At 31.8% G+C, this 22,489-nt stretch overlaps 1 protein-coding gene across 1 annotated transcript in view; it reads left to right on the top strand.

Moving 5' to 3' along the window:
• The window catches only part of pdm3 (POU-domain protein pdm3), a 179,017-nt gene that overhangs the window by 151,007 nt on the left and 5,521 nt on the right, over window positions 1-22,489 (top strand). The window contains exons 4-8 of the mRNA XM_077439660.1: window positions 6,189-6,321; window positions 8,129-8,287; window positions 11,988-12,143; window positions 12,217-12,904; window positions 19,506-19,633. Of these exons, the coding sequence (XP_077295786.1) occupies window positions 6,189-6,321; window positions 8,129-8,287; window positions 11,988-12,143; window positions 12,217-12,904; window positions 19,506-19,633 (1,264 nt within the window). The remainder of the gene's footprint in view (window positions 1-6,188; window positions 6,322-8,128; window positions 8,288-11,987; window positions 12,144-12,216; window positions 12,905-19,505; window positions 19,634-22,489) is intronic.

Raw genomic sequence — 22,489 nt, 5'->3', positions numbered from 1 at the left:
TCCTATCAGAGTTTGCCAATTTATCTGATTTCACAGTTCCTCCATTAAATTGGTAGAAACTATCATACCCGCTATGTCACAAATATTTGAATTTGGTTTATGTACATACAACATTTAAAATGTATGTACAAGCATAGTATAGTATATAGATGTCTCTATGGATTAATTCATTAGTTAATTAGTTGTTAATTTCGTGTTCTTCAGCCTCTAGAAATACAGCGATTAATGTAATGAAAAATGCAATGCAATGTTTGTAATTAATTTTCTAGTAAGGCGCATTGGAGTTTATCTATGTAATAATAAAAATAAAATTATTTTATTATGAAAATTTACCGCTTTTCACCGTTTCCGGAATTTATTTATATATTAATCTGAATTTAATAATTATGCGACACATTTTAAAATGCTGTTAGTACTAGGCATTGAGTCATAACTACAATAGTATAATTTTGTTATAGCACTTCAATGGTGATTGCGAGACAATCCAGAACTTCCATATTACGTTCGCTTCGCTTCGAACCTCGTTAGGAATACGCGTCGACAATTTGAATCGCAGAAAAAGCGTCGCATCGGCAAATTGACGAAAGCAAACCGACCAAACAAAAATCGGCGGGAAAACAAAATAAAATCTAAAAAAAAATGAAAAAATCCGCCGAAAACGGCATTCGGGCTATCGCGCAGATAGATAATGGCCGGCGCCGTGAATTTAAAGCTTTGACAGTGGAAAAAACCGTCCGTATTTCCATTAGATGTGCGCAGATACACGGCCGGCCATCGAGGGGGTGGAAATGGGGAGGATGAGGACACGGGGGTGGCTTATAGGTGGGTGGGTGGCGAATGGGGGGGTGGGTGCTTCACAATCGACCCCTTTTTTCGATTTTTAATTATATTTTTTTCAACTCGTTCGCCCGCTGTCCCGCCACCCCTTCAACCCCTTCCCGACCACCATACGACCGCCACCCCGGCTCGAAAAAAATCTACCCTCCCCTTCCCCTTCGAGCACCCGTCCGCGAGCAGCGCTTCTCATCGTCGGATTGTTGTTTAGGCCAGCTTCACACTCTAACGCCAGGACGAGTCGGTTAGTTATCCTTGTGCTTGTTTTTTGTTTTCCCGATTTTCCTCTACGAGATTTTCATCGTCGGAAACAATGCGGTTTTCTTTTTGTCCCTCTCTTTCTCTTTTTACTTTCCGTTTTTCAACCACCCCACAGCTATCCTCCCATCGCCATCTCGAGAGCAATGTCGTTTTTGGCACAAAACGATGATTAACACTTTCGCTTCACATTTCTGATCGAGCTAAACGGTTTGCCTTATTTCTTCGTCATATGTGGGTCGAATTTTCAAAACGTTTTCTTAGAAAATACTCAATGCATAAATTATCAAAATATTGAATATGCTGATTACATTACATACATTTAATAATAATATTGTATTATAAGCATATGAGAAAGAATTTAATTGCGTTTCTTTTTAATAGTGGTAATGTAAGTGGATGCTTCTAAACAATTTAAAATTGTTATAACTTTTGTAATCGTTTTTTTTTTTGATAAGATTATTAAATTTGAATTTGAATTGTTTAGTTCTGTAAATTACGTTCCAGATTATTTATATTCAAATAATAAAAAAAACATTTTTTATAATATAACATTTAATAATGTTAAGGCCAATTTTTTTCAGCGGGGAAAATTTTAATATCTATTAAGGCCTTGAAAATCGAAGAAAAACGTTACTACTGCAATCTCGTTCGAGAACGTTATTAGTTTAAATAAATGATTTATTTTCAATATCGGTGTAATTATGATTCAACGAGGTAATATAATAAGGAGTTAAAATATATATTATTTGCGCGACTATGGATGTACAATTATAAACAAAGCCTTTATATTTAGACGATAATTACATGTGTTATAAAAGTATTTATTAAATTTAACACGTCTTATTTCAAAAATATATGTAGTTAGTGAATGGAACATAGTAGTAGTTTATTATAGATTAAATATTTTATTTACAAATTAAATTTTGTTGTAATGAAAATCAAAATCTTTACCGCAAAGTAAATAGAATGTTTGCTAACAAATCAAAACGTTCTGGAATTTAATAGTTTTCAAGTATTTCTGTAGCCGCTGGTAAAATACAGATTAACTGTCTCCTGTTCAAATTTGCTAACGCAAAGTTAATTTAATATAAATTTCTCAAAATTTAGTCAAATTTCTTGAGAGGCGTTGAAACGTATTGTAAAAATATATGACTTTAATTATAAACTTAAATCACACATAAATAAATATTGTTGAAATATTGAGGATATGTAATTAGAATTTAGGCTAAATATTATAATTAACAACTAGATCATTTCTCTTAAAACCTGCATATAATACATATGTACATACATATGTAGTTGCCTACAAATTTTTTATCTTTATTTGATTCAAACCCAATAAAATCTTGATAATTCTTATTTTTGATGAAATTATAAGACTTTATTACTATTAATATGTACATATGATATAAGCAAAAAATACCTTAATATATAAAAGACTCTTATTTCAATCAATATGCCTGAAGTATTATAATTTTTCGAAGGTATATCATTAAGAAAATATACTTGAAATATATATGTACAATGTGAAAACTGATGTATATATTAGCCGTTATAATTGAAAGTGGCATAAGTAATATTTTCTATATTTCGAGAAATATCTCGCAAAACAGTAAATATAGTATTTTGCATTTAATAATATTTAAAAAAACTGGTGGCCTGTAATACGTTTATTCTACTTTTCTGCGATTCTGGAAATATCGAATTAAACAAAGTGATACCAATTTGTGAATTAATTCGAACAGAAATAGTGTTTTTGGAACTGAAAATTGGACTTTTGCCACTTTGATATATAACGGCTTATGTCTATATACATATATAAAAATTAATGTCTGTCTGTGTGTCTCGAATAGCTTCTAAACCACTGAACCGATTACGATGGAACTTTCAGGATTAGTTGTATTTGACGGTTTAGTTTACTATCCGGTTGCAGATTACTGTGAAAAAAAATCGCCCAAAAATTGGAACGGAAACGGGAAAAACGGGAATGAGTGTCATTGCAACCCAATAATTTCAAATGTGTTCGCTGCCTGCGTTTTTCCGACAAACGGGAACGGGAATTGCATGCGTTATTGTGGCATTGCAACACATGCCGGATTCAGCTAGTACCTATGTATATAATGAAAGAATTTCAATTGCAATATTTTAACTACGTGCCATTATTTTTACTTATACCATTTTTCGCATAAGTCAACGTTGTTTACATTGAAAATTTCACTGGGAGCGAAAGACGACTCAAGTTCCCGCTCCCAAGTTCGAAACCACCAGTTGAACTTCCGGCTTCGGTATGCCGAGACCGGAAGTGTCGCAAAGTCGCCGCGACGAAAATGACACAACGAACATGTTGAGAACGCTCACGGGCCATCTCCATCCGGATGTGAGAGGATGAGAGGGAGAAGGAGGAGGATGGGTGGGCGAGAGCGTGCAGACCAATCTATTTAACCCCACCGGCCGAACAACCCCCACGCGAGGAGGGGGGGGTTGAAAAACCGGGCGTTTTAAAATTAATGAGTATAGTCTCTACCTACGCTCGTGTGCTTCACCCCTTTTTCCACATTCGTTTTTTTTTTTTTGGCGAACACCACCCGCCCCCCGAACCACCCCTTTATCGCTCCCCCGACCTCCACGCATCGATGGTGGTGGGGGTAGCACGTGATGGGGTTTGGGGTGGCCGGAGTAGGAGAAGGGGTGGCTTGATTTTTCAAACTGATGACGTGCATTCATTCCGTACGGAGCGTGTATTACTTATGGACGTAAACAGCGGTCGTGTGAGCCGTGCTTTGAGAGTGGGAACGTGTATGCGGTGCATTGGTCGGCTGTTAAATTGAATTGAGAAAAAAAAAATAGAGTCGAAAACTATAGTGTTCTAAAAGTGTCGTGTGTGTGTTCGTTAACGATGTGTTTATAATCGTGTATCGTTTTCGGTGTTTTTTTTTTTTAATATTTCGTGTGTGTTGTTGATATAAAGCCGAGTAATGACACTATCTTGCGTGAGTATGATTAATACTATGTAGTATTGTCGGCAATCTGATACGAGTTGTGTGTGAAAATTTGATATTAAAGTAGCTTTTGCGAATTACAAAATGTTTATTTTCGTATTTTATAACTTTTCGCGATTTTTCCAACGGCTGTTTATTTTTGTAATGTGAGCTAAGTTTAAATTTAAATTATATAATTGTAGTCCTTATTGTACGTAATGTGTTTGAAACTGTTTATAAGATATAAAGTTGCAATGATTTAATGCATTTATGACTTCAAAAAGTCGTCAAATTCCCTGTATAATTTAATGAATTTATCATTATTTTTATTATTATTATTATTATAATAATAATATTTTTAATAATTCGATTCATTTTGTACTAAAATTGAATATTGAAAACTTTGACTATTTTAGATACGTTTTATATTTGAAAATATAATATAAATATAAGGTATTGTTTAATTTGTCTTTATTTTACATTTTTCTTTAATAAATCAATTTAATTTAACCAACAACCAATTATTTATGATGATACTTTATATCTTAAACATATACGAAGACTAAATATGTAGTTTCATATTTAATTAGACACAAATGTAGGCAACAATTTAAATAGTCAGTTTTTTTCAATAAATGGTCAGTAACTTTAACGAAAGCTTAGTGATTATAGTGTACGATATATGTAGATAAAATATTGTATTGCTTGAAACTTTTGAATTGCTCAATGTTGTCCAATAAAAAGGCAACAATTGAAATGGTCGGTTATTTTTTTCAATAAATGGTCAATAACTTTTATCAAATTTAGTGATAATAGTGTACTATTTAGTGCGCCTCTCTAGATAATTAATTACAAACATATCAGCATTTTTTATTAGACAAATCACTGTATTTCAAGAGACAGAAGAACACATAATTAATTAATAATTAACAATTAATTAATTAATCCATAGAGATATCTATGGATTTAGACTTGTACAAACATTTTAAAATATTGAACATAAATAAAATTCAGATATTTTTGACATAGCGGGTGGGATGGTTTTTGCCAATTTAATAGGCCTAACAGGTATTTGCAAATGCGCCTTCCTAGATAATTAATTACAAAATTTGCAGCATTTTTATTACATAAATCGCTTGTTTTCCGAAAAGCCGAAGAACACGAAATTAACAATTAATTAATTAATGAATCCACAGAGAAATCTATGGATTTAGACTCGTACATAAATTTTTACATATTGTACATAAATCAAATGCAGATATTTGTGACATAGCGGGCAGGATGGTTTTTGCCAATTTGAAGGAGGAACCGTTTCAAAAATGAAATCAGATAAATTGGCAAACTCCGATAGGAAACTATAGACTTGGAGTCACAAATATTCAAGTCTCACCACCAGCATTAGAGATTAGCACGGGATCGAACCCGGAAACCTCTCGGTGCTAAACATAAACGCAACCACCGAGCCATAATTTTGGCTAGTTGAGCAAAATATGTACATTTAAATGCTTTTTATTATTACTAAATTATGTTCACAATACATCTTATGTATGTATATCTATTTTAATAGCTACTGATCTACTGATCATTTTCTATTTTAAAATTTTAATTTAATTTTGTTAGTAATCATAGTATTATATTATTATAATGTTAATGTGCAGCATAATAGGAAAAAGAGCTTAAAAACCTCTTTACAATTCTTATAAATGCTCATAATACATCTAATACATAATATTAATTAAAAACTCTCTGTAGTCGACGATCTAAAGCAGATTGTGTTTAGGTTATCTGTGTTTATACCTGAAGGGTATAGACATTTTTTTGTAATCACCGAGACTCTTGACAAGTGTGTTAGTATGATTATTGGTCATACTTATACTGTCATAGAATGATTTTTATATGTATTTTGGTTATAATATATATTATGCGTTACCCCAAGTTTTATATCACATTTCAAATAATTCACCTTAAACAGTCCGAAGAAGCATCGAAACCTAATCGTATTCGAATCCGAACCTTAGAAATACCCAACGTATTCAATATCCAAGTACTATAGGTACAATTCAAACTACATCACTGATTCGCAATTTCTAATTTGTGTCTATCTTTTTGTTGCAGCAAGAGTCGGAACGTTCGAGTGCAGCAGGATCTCCAGGCTCTCCCGGTCCTCCTCCGAGGAGTTCTCCTGGACCACCCCCAGTACCCCAACCACAACCACTTCGGGGAGGAGACCACGACATAAATGGCTCTAGTGAGTTGGTACAAAGTTAATTCAGACGCGATAACAACGCATGGCGACAAGTGCGTGTCGAACATTTTGTCCAGGGGTTGCTCGGACACGTCTCCCCTCTCGAATTATTTCATGGTCGTCCAGCGTGAAATTTACACTCATTATGTTGAAGGGTATTTTTCTAGAATTATTACAGTGCGTATGTAAATAATTGCACTAGTGTATCATTACATACAATATTAACGATTGCATCAAGCCCGTCTGTATGAAATTTATGTACATATGTACAATATATTCCGACGAACAAAACGCAATATCAGCATTTTGTAAGATCGTATATTTTTGATGAATTAAATTATATGAATAAAATTGAAATTAAAATTAAGTACATCCAGATATTATGTACAATGCTTGTATGTAATAATTCTTGCCAAATTTATAACCATTAAAAAAATACTGCATACATATTTTTTTGTATTTTTACACGTGTATCGTGAATACATACATACATATATAAGTTGTAAAATTGAGCTTTTGAAGTTGAAACTACATACATATATAATTATATATTTTGTGTAGAAAAAAATAATTCTTAATAATATATGTATGTGCATACATACATACATACATAAAATGTATACAAATAAATATGTACTAACAGATTGATAGATATTATAATTGTCTTTTTGTTTTTTGTTATATATTATTTTTTTTATTATTTCATAATTTTTATCATATTATTATTCTTATTATTTTGATATTTTTATTATACTGTTATTTCTATTTTTTTTTCTTTTTGTTTTCTTTAACTATCTTACTCTATTATCATTTTTGTTTCTTATTTTAAATGTTTGAGCTTTTCTTTTTTTTACCTATATGTGAAAATTATTAATGGTTTACTTAACATAATTATATTTTTTTACTATCAATCTATGTAACTTAATAAACTGTAAATTTTCCAAATAAATAAATAAATAAATTAAGACGAGAATGTAGGTTTGAAAAGAGTTAATGTATCGACTGAAAAAAAACTTTTCGTTACAATTTCATTGTATTTTTAAGTTATTTATATTAAAATCGGCTAAATTAAAAGTCTGATTATAGTTTTCAATATCATTCTAAATCTATTTTTGGTACATATTATATAATGAGTAAACATGTTTGTACATTTATAACAAATTTTAGTTTATCAAATTTCCTGTTTTAGACAAACAGATTTCACATTTGGAGCATTAGTATTAATAGTCGACTTTGATATTAAATTATCTGTTACCTTTTTGGTATTATTCTTCATAAATTTTATTAAAATATTATAGAAAGTATTCTTAAATGTCAAATTATCAAATCGAGTAAATTTTTATTAATTAGTACATTAAAAAAAGTAGCATCAAAGCAAGTATTCGATTTCGCGTTTACTAATTGAAACTTGATTATTATAGTATAATGAAGTTTAATTTAATAAAATTCGATCGATACTATGTATAATAGTTGAGCAATTGTTTATCAGTTGAAGATCACATTCCAGATTTAAAAATTCGTTCGCTTTCTCAATGGTATCGAATATGTCCATCATTGTTATCAAGATCTGGATGATTATACATATATTGTCCAGATTGGTTTATTTTTTGTTTAAACTTTTTTATCTGACAATAACCGTTGAGATAAAATTGGCATCACCAGAAATCATTATCTATTCTTACTTTCTTCGATTCATTCCACTCCAGAAGACAAATGTGAAACCACTAGTTATTCCAAGAGATTTAGGCTAAATGTCAATACAAATTACAAAACTTCGATTGAAAATATTTCTGTTTTGATTTTTTTTTAGTGGCTGGAATGTTCCGTGGACTTCAAAGTTTAGCAGGGCTGCCACAACTGTCACAACAGATGTCCCAGTTGGCAGCCAGTTTGCAGGGTCTTGCCGCTCAACCTGCCGCCCCTGCCCAGACACTCACTTCACCGCTCAACCTGAGCGTAGCTGCCAATGGTAAAGTTAAATCAATTATTATCATAACCTTTAATTATATGATTTCATAGTGTAAGACAACATGCAGTTGTGAAACAGAGTATGTTTTCAGAATCGCTTAAAATTTTCACCTTTTATGTGTGGTATGTACCTACCTACATATGTATAACAATATGTGAAGTTTTGTAATCATGAAAAAATTCGACCTCAAGATTATTCTGAACTGAATTCACCTGAAAGTCGACCGGATGTAGTATTTTCCCCCATAGGTCTCTTATTTTTTTAATATTTTTATTATATTTCAATCGAAATCAGTTATTTTACTTTTGATTTTCGATGTTCATCGTATTGAAATGAAATTTCATATAAGTTTCAGCTTAATATCAATTAGCATAATAAATAAAGTGAAGATTCGTTAACTGAAAGTGGCAGTTTACTCTTATTCGCTTTTTCTTTTGCTATTTTTTTTCGACCTTTTAAATGTGTGTGCTTTTCACCAGTAAATTACAGTATAATCCTTGTTTTTAAGTGCGATCGTTTAAAATTGCGTCAACGGCGTAGTTATAAATGAGAGTAAATTATGTGATAATTAGAACAATTACACGCAATTAATCAATTCATTAAAGATAATTGGAAAAATTATAGTATAAGCGTAACGGAAAAATAACGTCTTATTCCCAAGAATACAATTGAGTTGTTGTGTTGAAGAATTTATAAAATGCGTTTTAAATTAAATAGATATGGTATCAGTTAGATATATGGGTAGAAAACAAGACTAAAAAGAATGATTTTTTTTTGGAATAGTAGAATTGAGGCAAAAATGAAATAAAATTTGGGTTGATTGCTTATAAATGTGAGGATAAAACTTAGTAATTCAATTGAAATGTTTTATTTTATTTTTATACATATGTATAAAATACCAGGAAGGTTTATCAGAAAAAGTACATTGCACCCTGCCAATTTCAATTTTTACAGAGCATCTATGGACCAATTTGACAAATATTGTAAGGCAATTTATGTATGTATATATTAAAAAATTCGAGATGATATCAACTCAAATTTTTGAGAAATTACAAATGGGACAGGCTTTAAATTTGTTGGAACCGTTTCAATGAAATCAGATAAATTAGCAAACTCTCACAATCGACCTGGAGTGACTGATCCTAGGTCTGGCCAGCAGCATCGGGCCAGGGAATAAGCCTGTGACCACTCAGTTGAAAGCGTCATCACTGAGCTATGCTGCTGGTTATATAGTTATTAATGAAAATCAAATAGACGATTGTGTAATAAAATAGCATATTTAATTTGCTATTTTTCGACTAGGATACATTTTGATCAGGATAATGATATCCATAAATCGTTTGAACGATGGAAACAGGTTAAAAATGTTGGAAGATACTTTTAGACAAATTATAAGACTTTTTTGACGAACCTACTTATTCCACTTTCATAAAAACCGGCAATTTTAATTGTTTAATGTATTTCTAAAAGAATTTTATTACTTTATTGCGAGTTTTTATTTTAATTTAGATTAATTTGTTAAGGTTATTTCTTCTTATAAAAACCTTTGCTAAGATTGTAACATTTCCATGCGTAAAATTATTACTTAAAATTATTATTTACAATGGTCTGTTTAAAATAAATAAATTACATCAGAGTATAAATTGTTTTAAGAAGGAATATGTCTTTTTTATGTACATACGTTACCGTCAAAGTGTATTACCAGTTGTTATATATGTTTTATCTCGCATTTTAGGTTAGTCACATTTGAATACAAATTAACTAGTAAATTAACAGTTTCAACGGTGCTCGTCAGTAATTACATATAACTTATATTATATAAGCTTTGACAGTACAGATTTGTCTACAAAATTCTTTGGGATTCAACAATGTCTTAATATTTGTTTACATTTCGGTTTCATATTACAATAGCCCCGAGATTGTGTTCAAAATAAAAATGTCACTCAAATTACTAGACATGTAACATTTTCAGAAAAGAAGCATTGTGAATAATATACATACATTAAAAGTCTTAATTTTGTGAATTATATTCAATAAGTGGATGAACGTAATGGAATATAATAGAGAACGGATTACATATTGACTGATTCTGACCAGTCATTATATCATATGAAATAACTACGTGGGATATATTTAAACAAGTCAAAATATATTACAACTGGTAATGTTACTGTAACATATTGAGAATTTTATCAATTTATCATCGAACATTGTATATAAATTTTATTTATACATATTTACTATACCATCGGCTTCTGTCTTTTGCATTTTTTATATATACACAATAACGCCGGTTCGTTTCGGAATGTTTTCTCTCTTGTCTCTCCGCTATATAAGGATGATTTACGATGGAAGAATGAACGTTTCGATGTTTTACGACACGGCTCATTAGTGGCGGTCTATATTTGCCAGTTAACGATTTCCAATTGGCCAAATTTATTTTAAATATTTTATTAGAGCCCGAAAGGTCATTCGGTTCGAGCGAACCTCGTCTTTGTGTCGAAACAATTAGTGTCGCGCCGCGAAAATGAACCTCAGGGATAGTCAAACTTTCGAGACCTCACCACCTCGAAGGTGAACCCAATCTTGTTTAAACATAACTGAAAAAATGTACATTCTTACATTCCTATCGCGGTGATTGTAAATGCACAATTACGCAGACGTTATCAGCGAATTCGTGTGTAATTACTTTTTTTCGCTGCATATAATACATATACCGGGAATATATTATCGGTCTTATTAAGTCTCATTACAGGCTTCTGCGGTTTCGACTTGTGGTTTTATTTTGGTGTATTATTGGTCTATCTGCATTTTTTTTTGGCCTAATTATTTCACTGCTTATCGAATGGTATGTATGTATTGCGATAGTGGGACTGTTTTGGAAAATTAGCTATTATAATTAGTTGTTTGAGCGTGGGATAATTTCGTTCGAAGTTTGAATCTAATTTAAATAAGTATTTATGTTAGGAAACTTTTATTTATTTATTTAGTATATTTATAATAACATACATATCTGTCACTACTTTCTAACTGTTTCCTGTTATTATCGCCTACTTCCTACTTTGCAAAATATTTCTATAGTTTGTCATATAATTTATCCTATTACATGTATTTATATACAATTATAGATAAATTACATACACATACATACATACTGGAGGTATTAATTTTGATGATTTTTAGCTTTGACTCGTATGGAATGCGCCTAATGAGCTTGAAATGATTGCTACACATGCATAAAAAATCGAATATAAAAAAATTGCTCTGGATAGTAATTTAATATATTCAACTTCTCTGATCCGATATGTAATGTAATATTATGTACATATGTACTTACATATACCGAGAGCATTAAAACATCTGAATCTTTCACTGTGATGCTTGAAATTTTTATATATTTTTCAATTAATATACATACATAGATACATATTTTTTGTTTCTTTTATGTATTATTGTATATATAATATATGTATATAAAATATATCTTATTTATCTCTTGCAAATCGAGTTTATAGACATCTCGAATTTTCTGATATTATAAAATGTTACCCACTCTGTCTCTATGATACTGTTTAATTGTTTGAATTTTAAAGCGCATTGGGCTTTGCCTGTTATGTTTTCCTGGTATATATGTACATCTATGAATAAAAATAAAATAAAATAAATTGAATGTATTTTTATTGTATTACTATTCTTTTAGGAGGACTTGCGACAGCTAATGGAGCTGCAGGAGCTGGAGCTGGAGCTGGTCTTCTCCAGCCGACACTACCTTCACCAATGCCTCAGCTGATACTTGCATCGGGTCATCTAGTCCAGGGAATCCAAGGAGCTCAACTCCTCATACCCACTTCTCAAGGTACAAAATCAACAGATTAACCTACTCAAGAGACATTGTTAGCTTTACTTAAATATTTGCATTTGATTTACAGGAATTGCGACCCAAACGATATTGACGATTCCAGTGAACCACGTGAACTCCAGTGACCAAATGGTTAATCTGGCGCTGAACAATGGCCAAGTGGTCTCGACTTCTCTGGCCAATTTGCAGGCGATGGCTCAACCCCATCAGCTGTTGAACAACCCCACTGCTAACGCTTCGATAAGAAACAATCTGTTGAACCAAAGCGCAAACGCTGCTTTGACGAACGCACTTTTGAATCCGTCAGCACTTCCTGGTCTGCTGGCGAACGGTGGTGTGGGAGCTCAGCAGATTCTTCAGGCTATGCAGCAGCAGCAGCAGCAGCAGCAACCCCAACCCCATTTACATGCTGGAAGTCAGCACTCCCTTCTTCAGACGGTTCCCCAATCTACTTTGACGAATCAGCTCCAATCCAATCAGCACTCGCCCTCGTCGTCGAGCAACTGGTCGGATCATTCGAGCCAGCATCATCAGCAGAGGCACTACAAAGACAGAGACTCTTTGGGGTATCACCATTCATCGCAAAACAGCCACGGAGAGCCATCTTATATGGGAGATATGGGTAGAGACCGGGAGAAGGCGAGTAGTCGAGAAAGGGAAAGGGAAAGAGAGCGAGAGGGCATGGTGAATGGAATTAACGGATCTTGCGGAAACCAATCAGTGTCTGCTGCGGCGGCTGCTTTGAGTAGTATTAGCAGGTATTTATTAAATATTTCATACCTTTCTACTATTCAATTCCTAGTAACTTCGCTGTGGCAAACGTAGAAAGGTCACACTTGAAATTAAATACACCATTAAGACCATTTTACATATATTGTCTATCGAGCCTAATTATATCGAGGCACGGTAAGTATTAATTGACATAAACGCCAACATAATTCTACGAATACACATAATTAAAGTATAATTATATTTCTTTGTTTGATTTTATAGTACATTATACGTAGAATGTGTCGTAAAACAAGCATGAAGGACGCTCGTACAATTGTGCATACATCCTCCTTTTTTGTCATCGTGTTTAATGAGGTAGAACGATCGCTTAAATTAGCGTTAATTTGAACTAGCCTATTGTATCACATATACGATGTGCTCTCGTTTATAATGAGTGGATAAAAAAGAACGCTCAGATTAGACATACATATCTATTCTTTTATCTGGAGAATAACTGTCACCATTGTTTCAACTGTTATGTTGGCTTTCGACTTAAGCGGCTTTCATTTGGATCACAATTTCACAGAAGTGCAAAACTTCGTAGACAGACTATCTAACATAATTGCTAATTACACCGAGTAAAAACAAGGGGGTGGAGTTTATTCAATCTGTAATAAAAATGATTTTTGTTTCTTTTTTCTCGTTTATGAGATATGAGCGTTAAAAAAAAAAAAGCGCAATTTTTACAGATTTTTGGCTTTTGCAGTCTTTAGCTCAAAATCTAGTGTTTCTGTGCCAAAAGTGAGTATTGAAACCAATAGTCGGATGTTTTTTGTATTGATTTTGATCTTTATACGTACATATAATCTAACGAATTTTTAACGAAGTAAAAAATATACTTTTTTCTTACAATTTTTTTTCCATAATATTTTGAGCTTTTTCGCAAATTTTTCATTTAACCACCTTTATAAAGATTGGTTTTTTTATGTCAATTTTTCTAAACGTACCAATTCGATTGGTAAATTATTTTAAATTTAGTTAAAAACTTTGTTGTATGCATGATGCAAGAGCGAAATTAAGAATGGAGAGCACATCACCCCATCTCACTCGCTCACGTTCAATTACGAGCGATGAACGGCCCCGTCTAGAACATTTCATATTGTAATTTAAAATAATTTACCGCTTGAATTAGTACGTCCAGATAAAATAAAAAAATATTGAAATTTAAAACCAACCCTTGTAAACGAAGTGAAATATAGAACTATGCCAAGTAATGCATTATAGATAGAGAAAAAAAATGGGTAAAAAAATATATTTTTGACTTTTAAAATTCGCGGAATACTTATTAGGTACATATTTAAAGCAAAAAAAATCAAAATCAGTAGAAAAACACCAGACTATTGATTCTAATACTTATATTTGGATTTTGACTCATATACTGGATTTTGAGTTGAAGACTACAAAAGCCAAAAATCATTATCATATTCGAACTTAGTGGGTCAAACGTAAAAAATATTGATAAATTTTCACTCCGGTAAGAAAAAAACGTGATTTATTTGTTGCTCTGTGTTACCTTTGATATACATATGTAAATACATACATAGCATTGACAAGTTGGTTAAGAACAACATTGCTTGCCATTTTTCTGGTAATCGACTCTCGGGTCGACTTGAGCTAGTAACAAGATCATCGTCTTGGTTTGATACAATGCAGACAGAATGAGTTAATAGAACCGTTATACTATAAATAAAATCATCCAAACTGTAAAAAATGGTGCATCAGATGTATGCACTTATGTAATCCTTATATCGTTAGATCCTCAGCATTCAGAAGGGGGCGAAGTCCTTCGAAGCCGTCCACAGGAGTGAACTGGGTCAAGCGGCACACAACAGTGTGTCTTCATGCGTGTTTAGATATTTACAAGTCATTATAAACAGGCATTAACGAGTCTCTAATAAGCGAGATATTGTGCGGAGACATTCGCCATTGCTGTATCCATACATATATACTTACTTGCATACATACATATTCAAACGAGCCGAGTCTTTACATAATTACGTTTTATATGCGAGGTAATAAAACAATTTACATCATTAATCCACACTACAAATGTAGAATTATTCACAATAAAAGCACAACCGAAGTGTGTATGTGTGCGTATATAAAAAAAAGTGTATACGTATATAATGGTATAACAATACGCTCTTGGCCCTCATACGGAACGTTTCCAACGCAACACTAAAAATTATGATAATTGTTTTAATTATGTATATTTTACAACTCGTAATGACTCGAAATAGCTCTGTTTATAGATGGCTTTATTGTGTGTAATTGTTGACTTCTTATCTAGCGTCGATCGATTCCGTTATGGAGTGAGCTCGGGCTGAAGATTCGTTAATTGAAAGTAAATTGTCCAAAAGGTTGCGAGAATGTGTGCTACTTTGGAGCAGTCGATATTTTTAACTGATCTGTTGCTTTGTTGCAGGCTGAATTTTATGTAATTTTTAACTTCTGTGTTAAGGACTCTGTAAGTGCTTTCAGAAAAGCCTGAAGGACATACGTACATACGTACATATGTACATATGTGCCAGAAACTTAAGTTTTCAGTAGAGAGTTAAAACTGTTTAAATAAATAAATAATGCACAAAGTTAGTCTTGCAATTTTTTTTACTAAACTTTAATTCTTCTGTGAGGTATTGTAATCATTCAAAAATAATCTTATTGATCTTAGATATATCAGAAAAAAAATAGAAAAATAAATAGAACAAAACGTTTTAGGTGGCATAATTTGTATCGTCATTAAGTGGTATAATAACGTTGTATGTACTACTTTCATAATAATAAACGGAAAACTTATATAACATCGCCTCTCTAAACTCTCAAATGTTACCCTGATCTTGGTGGCTGAAGATATTATCATATTTTTGGTGGTAATCGTCTATTTAACAATTCGATTCATCTAATTAAAGTTAAATTGACTGTACAAGTGGCAATGCAAATAATAAGGCACTTAAAATCTTTTGCTACTTCAACATTATATCCCTAAGAGGTGGCATTAAAAAAAAATAAGGGTGCAAGTAAAGACATCGTATCACACCGCACATCACGAATAAAATGAATTTGAGCCAATGTAGCACAACGTTATGTGTCAGTAATGTCATGTATAGACGAATCGATCTATCAGTAAATCAGTTGTGTATTTTCGGTAGTAGCTAGTAGGATTTTCAGGTACTGGATATATTGTAAAATGCTGTTGTATATTATAAGCTTTTGTCAATTGTAGTCTAGTTTTTGTCTAATATTATTAAATGACAAAATGATTCGTCGACTCAAAGATTCTTTGTAGCGAATTATCCAATCAAATATGAGCGTTATCGCTAACTATGATACAGATATCGTAGGTAGTAATCGCCGTGGAATCCTTATCAAATTCTACCAATTAACATTCTAGAGTGTTTCCTTTCGAACAAAATTTACTTTAAAAGCTTAGAAAAAAACTTACTTTTTTAAGCATTCGAAAAATACGTATAGTCAAGATAGATGAGATCAATATTTCGATAACCTACATTTTTATTAAAAAAAAAAACATTGTATACATAATATGGTAAAATTAAAATCTTGAATTTCGGTTTTTATTAGCTTCACTCTGTTAGTTCAATGAAATTCTTGGCCGTCAAAAATTTGTGATCAGATTTTGAACCACTTCTACAATATAGGTCGTTTCGATATTTTACCGACATATGGGATGCTAGTTAACATTGAAGTAAGTTATTGTTTCCAACGTGAAGCTAGAGAGGTTTAATCATTAACAAATACATTAAAATTTAAATCGAAATATTATGTCCGAGCGAAGCGATGACAATTAGCTATCCATGCGCGGCTTTCTGACGCCCCTTTGCAACTCCCAGGCTAAAAATTTGATACGTGGTAAAAGCTATTTTTTCACTCTCATTTATAAATGACCAAAGTTAGTTCTTACTAAATATGTATGTATATTGTATATACAATATATTAGGTCTTACTGTCAATCATAATAAAGGTCTTATCTTATATATATATATATATATATATATATATATATATATATATACATATTTGAATCCTAATCTCATTAAAAAAATATGTATGTACTTTTTTCTATTTGTGTAGTATAAAAGTTTGATCGTAGACTACAAAATTTTCTGATTTTTTTATTGTAAACAAATAAAGAGGCCTTCATTTTGTCGATGAAATTTAGTATCTAATTTTTAAATTTATCTTTTCTTATATGTATTTTTTAGACATTTATCTTTCTTATATTTAGCTCCAGAAAAATGATCCTCGATCTTACCAGTCTAGTCTAACTGATTAAATTATTTTTCGATATTTTAATTTCATATATCTAATAATAAAATAAAATAAAACATTGTGGTTAAAATGTTGAAATTAAAATTTGACTATTTGACTCGTGCATATTGAACAAGTTTTCAGACGCGTCCGAGACCTGGATCTTTTATTGATTAATAATCGAAATTAACGTGTGATTAGTTCAATTGAAGGGTGAATTGAAAGGTAGGGGGTTATCGACTCACAGGGTGTTTCAAATCGCTCCGTTTGATTAGTCGAGCTCAAAGATACTGAACAAATAATAATTTTGATCAATATTAATGAATTAAGTTTCGGCATATCCAACGTAGACTATGTACTTTTGGTATCCAGTTTGTTTGCGGCGCTCTCGAAACATTTTATTTATTATTTGACGTATAAATTGAGACGTACTAATTTCGTTTAGATGATGAGCTTTCAATAGTTTATATAATTGTCGGTCGAAGTAACTCTGCCACTCGAAATTACTGAAACTTCAACTTGTTTGATCCTATCGGTCAATATGTGAAGAATCGTGTGTTGTATTTTTTTCAATTATAATTACGGTAGATTCCATTGTGAATATGAAAAAAATATGTCACGTGATGTGTGCTATTGCTGAGGTAATTGTATGGAAAATGGAAAATGTTTATTGTGTTCGCCATACATTATGCTAATATTTTCTGCGGAAAATATTTATCGAGTGTACTTTGTACGTATTTATTGTCATTTGCGACCGGTAAAATTGAATGAAATTGATGTCTATTACTCTAATGATCATTAAATTACATCATAATACACGCCGCGTTTAGCATGTTGACGTTCAGATGCTCACAAGCGGGCTTGTATGCCGAAAAAATTAAAATTAAATACATAATTTCCTTTGCAGACTGTTCGTGGTAATAAAAAAAATAGCAGCATACTTAAGAGTCAAATGCTGAGCTAATATTATAAGAGCAATTTATGTCAAATATCATATTCTTTCATATTAGAGTTGAGTCATGTATTTTTCATACATTATTTGCGAATAGCATTTTTGTTGAATCATTCGTATTTTTTTATGAACGAACTTGAGTGAACACTTTGACTTATTTTAAATATTACAGATTACAGAATCATAAAAGTATTCATTAAAATAACTCATCTTTTAAAAGTTGAGCACCGAGTTTAAAAGTATATCTACATACATAGCATTTCTAGTGGAGATGAAAATACCAGAATTGCTATTTTTCAAAGATAATATTTCGTTTGATTTTGATTTAAGTGACCAAGTCAACTAGTTACACCTAGCAACAAAAAAAATCCCGTTTTTTACTTACCGAAGTGAAGATTAACCAAACTTTTACCCCATTGGATTCGAATGAGTTTTGTTGGTTTCTTCTCGTTTATGAGATATGAGCGTTCAAAAAATGCGCAATTTTACAGATTTTTGACTTTTGAAGTCAATGCAGTTTCAAAATACGAATAATTAAGTTTTTTCACATTTTTTTCTCGAGCTATCATGCATTTATTGGACCAATTCTATATTTATCTACATTTACAAGGGTTGAATTTCAATCTCAATTTATTTTTATTTTATCTGAGCGTACTAGTTCGAATGGTAAATGATTTTAAATTACAATATGAAATGTACTAGCCGTAATGTTCTAGCGTAAGTGTTAGCGAGTGAGATGGAGTGATGCACTCACCATTCTTCATCTCGCTCTTGAAACATGCATACGGTCTTAGCAACCGCTATTTTGACTCAATTTAAAGTCATTTCTGGCTCGAAATACTTTGTTTGGATAGTAAAAAAATGTTTAAATAAAAATCTATCCCTATAAATGTGGTCAAGTGAAAAATTAGCGAAATAAGTATATATTTATATAAGTATAAGGAAAAAGTATATTTTTGACTTTTAAAATTCGCTAGATAATTAATTACAAGTATTTTAAAGCAATAAAAAATTACAATCAATAGAAAAAACATTAGACTATTAATTTCAATACTTATTTTTGTTACAATAATACTAGATTTTGAGTTCTGTAAAAATCTGTAAAAATTGCACATTTTTTAAACAAACGAGAAAAACCCAACAAAAATCATTTCAAAATCAATAGTTCAAATTAAGTTAAGATTGATGATTTAGTTATTATTTTTATAAAGTGTCATTCTGGTTCTACGATTCAATGATTCGATCATTGATACCATAGATTATGTTAGATTTATAGCAATGTGATGCTTCAGCTAATATGTAGCCTCGCGAATATACGGAATTCTACGTTAATAGTTGGCATAATTTAAATCAAATTTTCAATATTACAGATTGGCTGCCAGCAATGGAGAATTGACAATAACTCCAGCGAGAAGTGGTGGTTCTCCAGGTCGTACCCCACCTTGTAAACTATCTCCAGCCTCCACAGATGCATCTGATCTTCTCGCAGACTCACCAGGTATAGTAAATTTAATTTCACTCGTGCACTTCCCAATTCGGACGGTCAGTTGTAACATGCATACATATTCATATCCAGTCTTAATAATTTATATAATGGATCGATAGGGGTGTGGATGTGGTTGAGGAGGAAGGGGAAACGGAAACGAACGGTATATCTCCCCTCTATTTTTAACTCATAATTCACTTGGGTTGAAATTGTTTTCAAACAACTGTCAATATCAAAATACAGGCTCGTAATTAGACAGGCCTTGTGCGCGATGGCTGACGCTGTGACGTTAACTCTTTCGTACAATGCAAGAGTTTTGTAATGAAATGAATGATTGGATCAAGCAAGTGGGATGTTTTAGTGTACTTTTGGTATATTTGAATGAATATACATACATAGCTAATACGTCCACTTTCGATTTAAAAATTGATATATCTAAATTTATGAGAAATTTGGCTATAGAACTGTTATATTTTTTAATAAAAAATTGGAACGAAGTCATTCATAAATAAATTCATTTGATACAAAATAGCACTATGTATACAATATTATTAGAAATTATTTTAAAAGGTATTTAAAATTAATTTAAATCGTAGATTGAAACTGTTGAAATGAAATATTTTGATAATGTAAATCGGTTTAATATCTACATATATCTCTGTGTTTTACCTCTAAAAATCAATCTACATATTTACCTCTACAATAAAATATTTGATTAGTTTTAAGAAAAATGATTAAATCTTTGAAAGAATTTCATTGCACAAAATACCTGCATATACATAAATTATTTAAATCTATATACTTCGGAATTAGTTTATGTATGTACATATTTATTTGGTCAGTAACTTCGTTTAATTTGGTCACTAAATAGATGATCAGTACGTTATAATAACGGTCACTGACTGCTTCAATGGTCTGTGTTTTAGTGACCATTTTTCTAAAAACTACACTATTATCGTTAAAGTAGCGTTGTGCCCGTTGATTTCAACGGGTAGCTTCGGAAAGGATTTGATACACGAGTTAAAATAAAGTTATATGTTATATATAAACATATTGTAAGGTAATTTATATTAATGCGCCGTTTACCCATTTGAAATGATGAATGAATGTGCGTGTGTGTGTGTCTTTGTGGATGTGTGATTGTGTTTACGCTCCCACGCATTTGACGCTGACGTCACCCGTTACAAGGCTTACTCACCGCTCAGTATCAGGAGCACATGTCAGACGCTGTACACCCCCCCCCACTTCCCCGCTGCCCCGCTTTCCTGTTTCTTCTCGACACGATCGAGCGTCACGCCACACCCCTATGCATAACGTATACTCCTGGTGTTCTAAAATTGTTTTTTTGAAATGCCCATACTTCTGCACGCACTCACACATACAAACATACATGCATACATCCCGTCCGTTTTCATATATATTATTTTGGAAAAAGTAATTGACCATTTAAATTGTTGCCTTTATATTGGACAACATTTAACAATTTAAAAGCTCCATGAAATACACTTTATTCCACTGAAAAAGTCCACTTTTATTATAAATGTTCATTCAAAGTTCATTTCACATGAACATGTGTTTGTGTGTATGTATGTACATATGTAGTTATTCATAATACAGCTAGTTAATTCATGGTTTTTCTATACAATAAAAACAAATGTATAAGATTTAACACAAGTAAACAACGGAAGATGTATATATTTATTGTTAATGGTCGCCTACTCTATGTTATATTTTATAAGTTTGTTTTAATATTACATATATCAAGCAATATCATAATTCAATTCAGCAATGAAATTTTAAACATTTAAGCATATAAACTACATTCCGAATAACACGTCGAACGTTTACATTTCCGATAGCGAACATTAAATAAATAGAAAAAAAATCTATAGACGATGATGATGATTATCTTCACACGTAATACTAATTATAGTCGTACCGCATTATCGTCCCTCTCCTCAGGTCGAAAATAAACGCTGATTCACGGCTTAATGTGTATTAAATCAGCGTTTAAATTAAAGCGTACACTTCTGTGAAACGAATTTCTATTGAGAAAATAAAATGTGCGCCGTCTCGAACCCGATGGAAATAATTAGCGATGATTGCGATTGGACAGACCTGCTCTGGTATTTCAGAAGGAGTCGACTTTATATCATATACATACATACATACATCTCAATATATGTATGTACCCGAGAGAGAGAGCATAGTGTAGAGTTGCACAGTATTTTTGTGCTCTTTACAATTAGTGATAATTGCGCCCTAATTGCAATAATGAAGCTTAAATGTCAGATATCCATTCGGATCTCGACTCGTCGGTTGCTTTTAGTGTATTATACGGACCACTGCCTCACTCAATTTAAGTTCAAATGAGTTAAGATACATTATATGATAAATGGATGTGAGTTTAGAGACTGTTAAAGCAGATAGGTCATGTTCGGTTACACGTTGTTGTGGTTCTATTCACGATGTGATACAAAGTTATGGTCCAGTTCAAGGATGTAATTATAATGATATTATTTTCCTGTGAATATATGCATATGCAATTTGAAAAAATGAATGTTTTTTTATGTAACAATCGCTTTGTGTAACCTTGATTTTGTGCAACTCATAAAGCAGCTTGATTATCGTATAAGCGAGGTCGATAATGAACGTTAATTATGTACACAGGTACAACATTTTTAATGTAATAAAATATTAATTGACTTTGTATATGTATGGAAATGTGCGTTGAATGATTATGAATTGAAACATCAGTCATTATGCTCGTTTTATAGTTAAACATGTCCTATTTAGAGTTTGTTTTTGACTGCATTTCCAAGTAAATTGTGCTCTGGTCATATTGCATTGGTGTAGGTTTTTTAATTT

Source organism: Arctopsyche grandis, chromosome 10, assembly GCF_051622035.1.
Source record: "Arctopsyche grandis isolate Sample6627 chromosome 10, ASM5162203v2, whole genome shotgun sequence".
NCBI lineage: Eukaryota > Metazoa > Arthropoda > Insecta > Trichoptera > Hydropsychidae > Arctopsyche > Arctopsyche grandis.
This window is presented reverse-complemented; position numbering and strand designations above follow the sequence as displayed.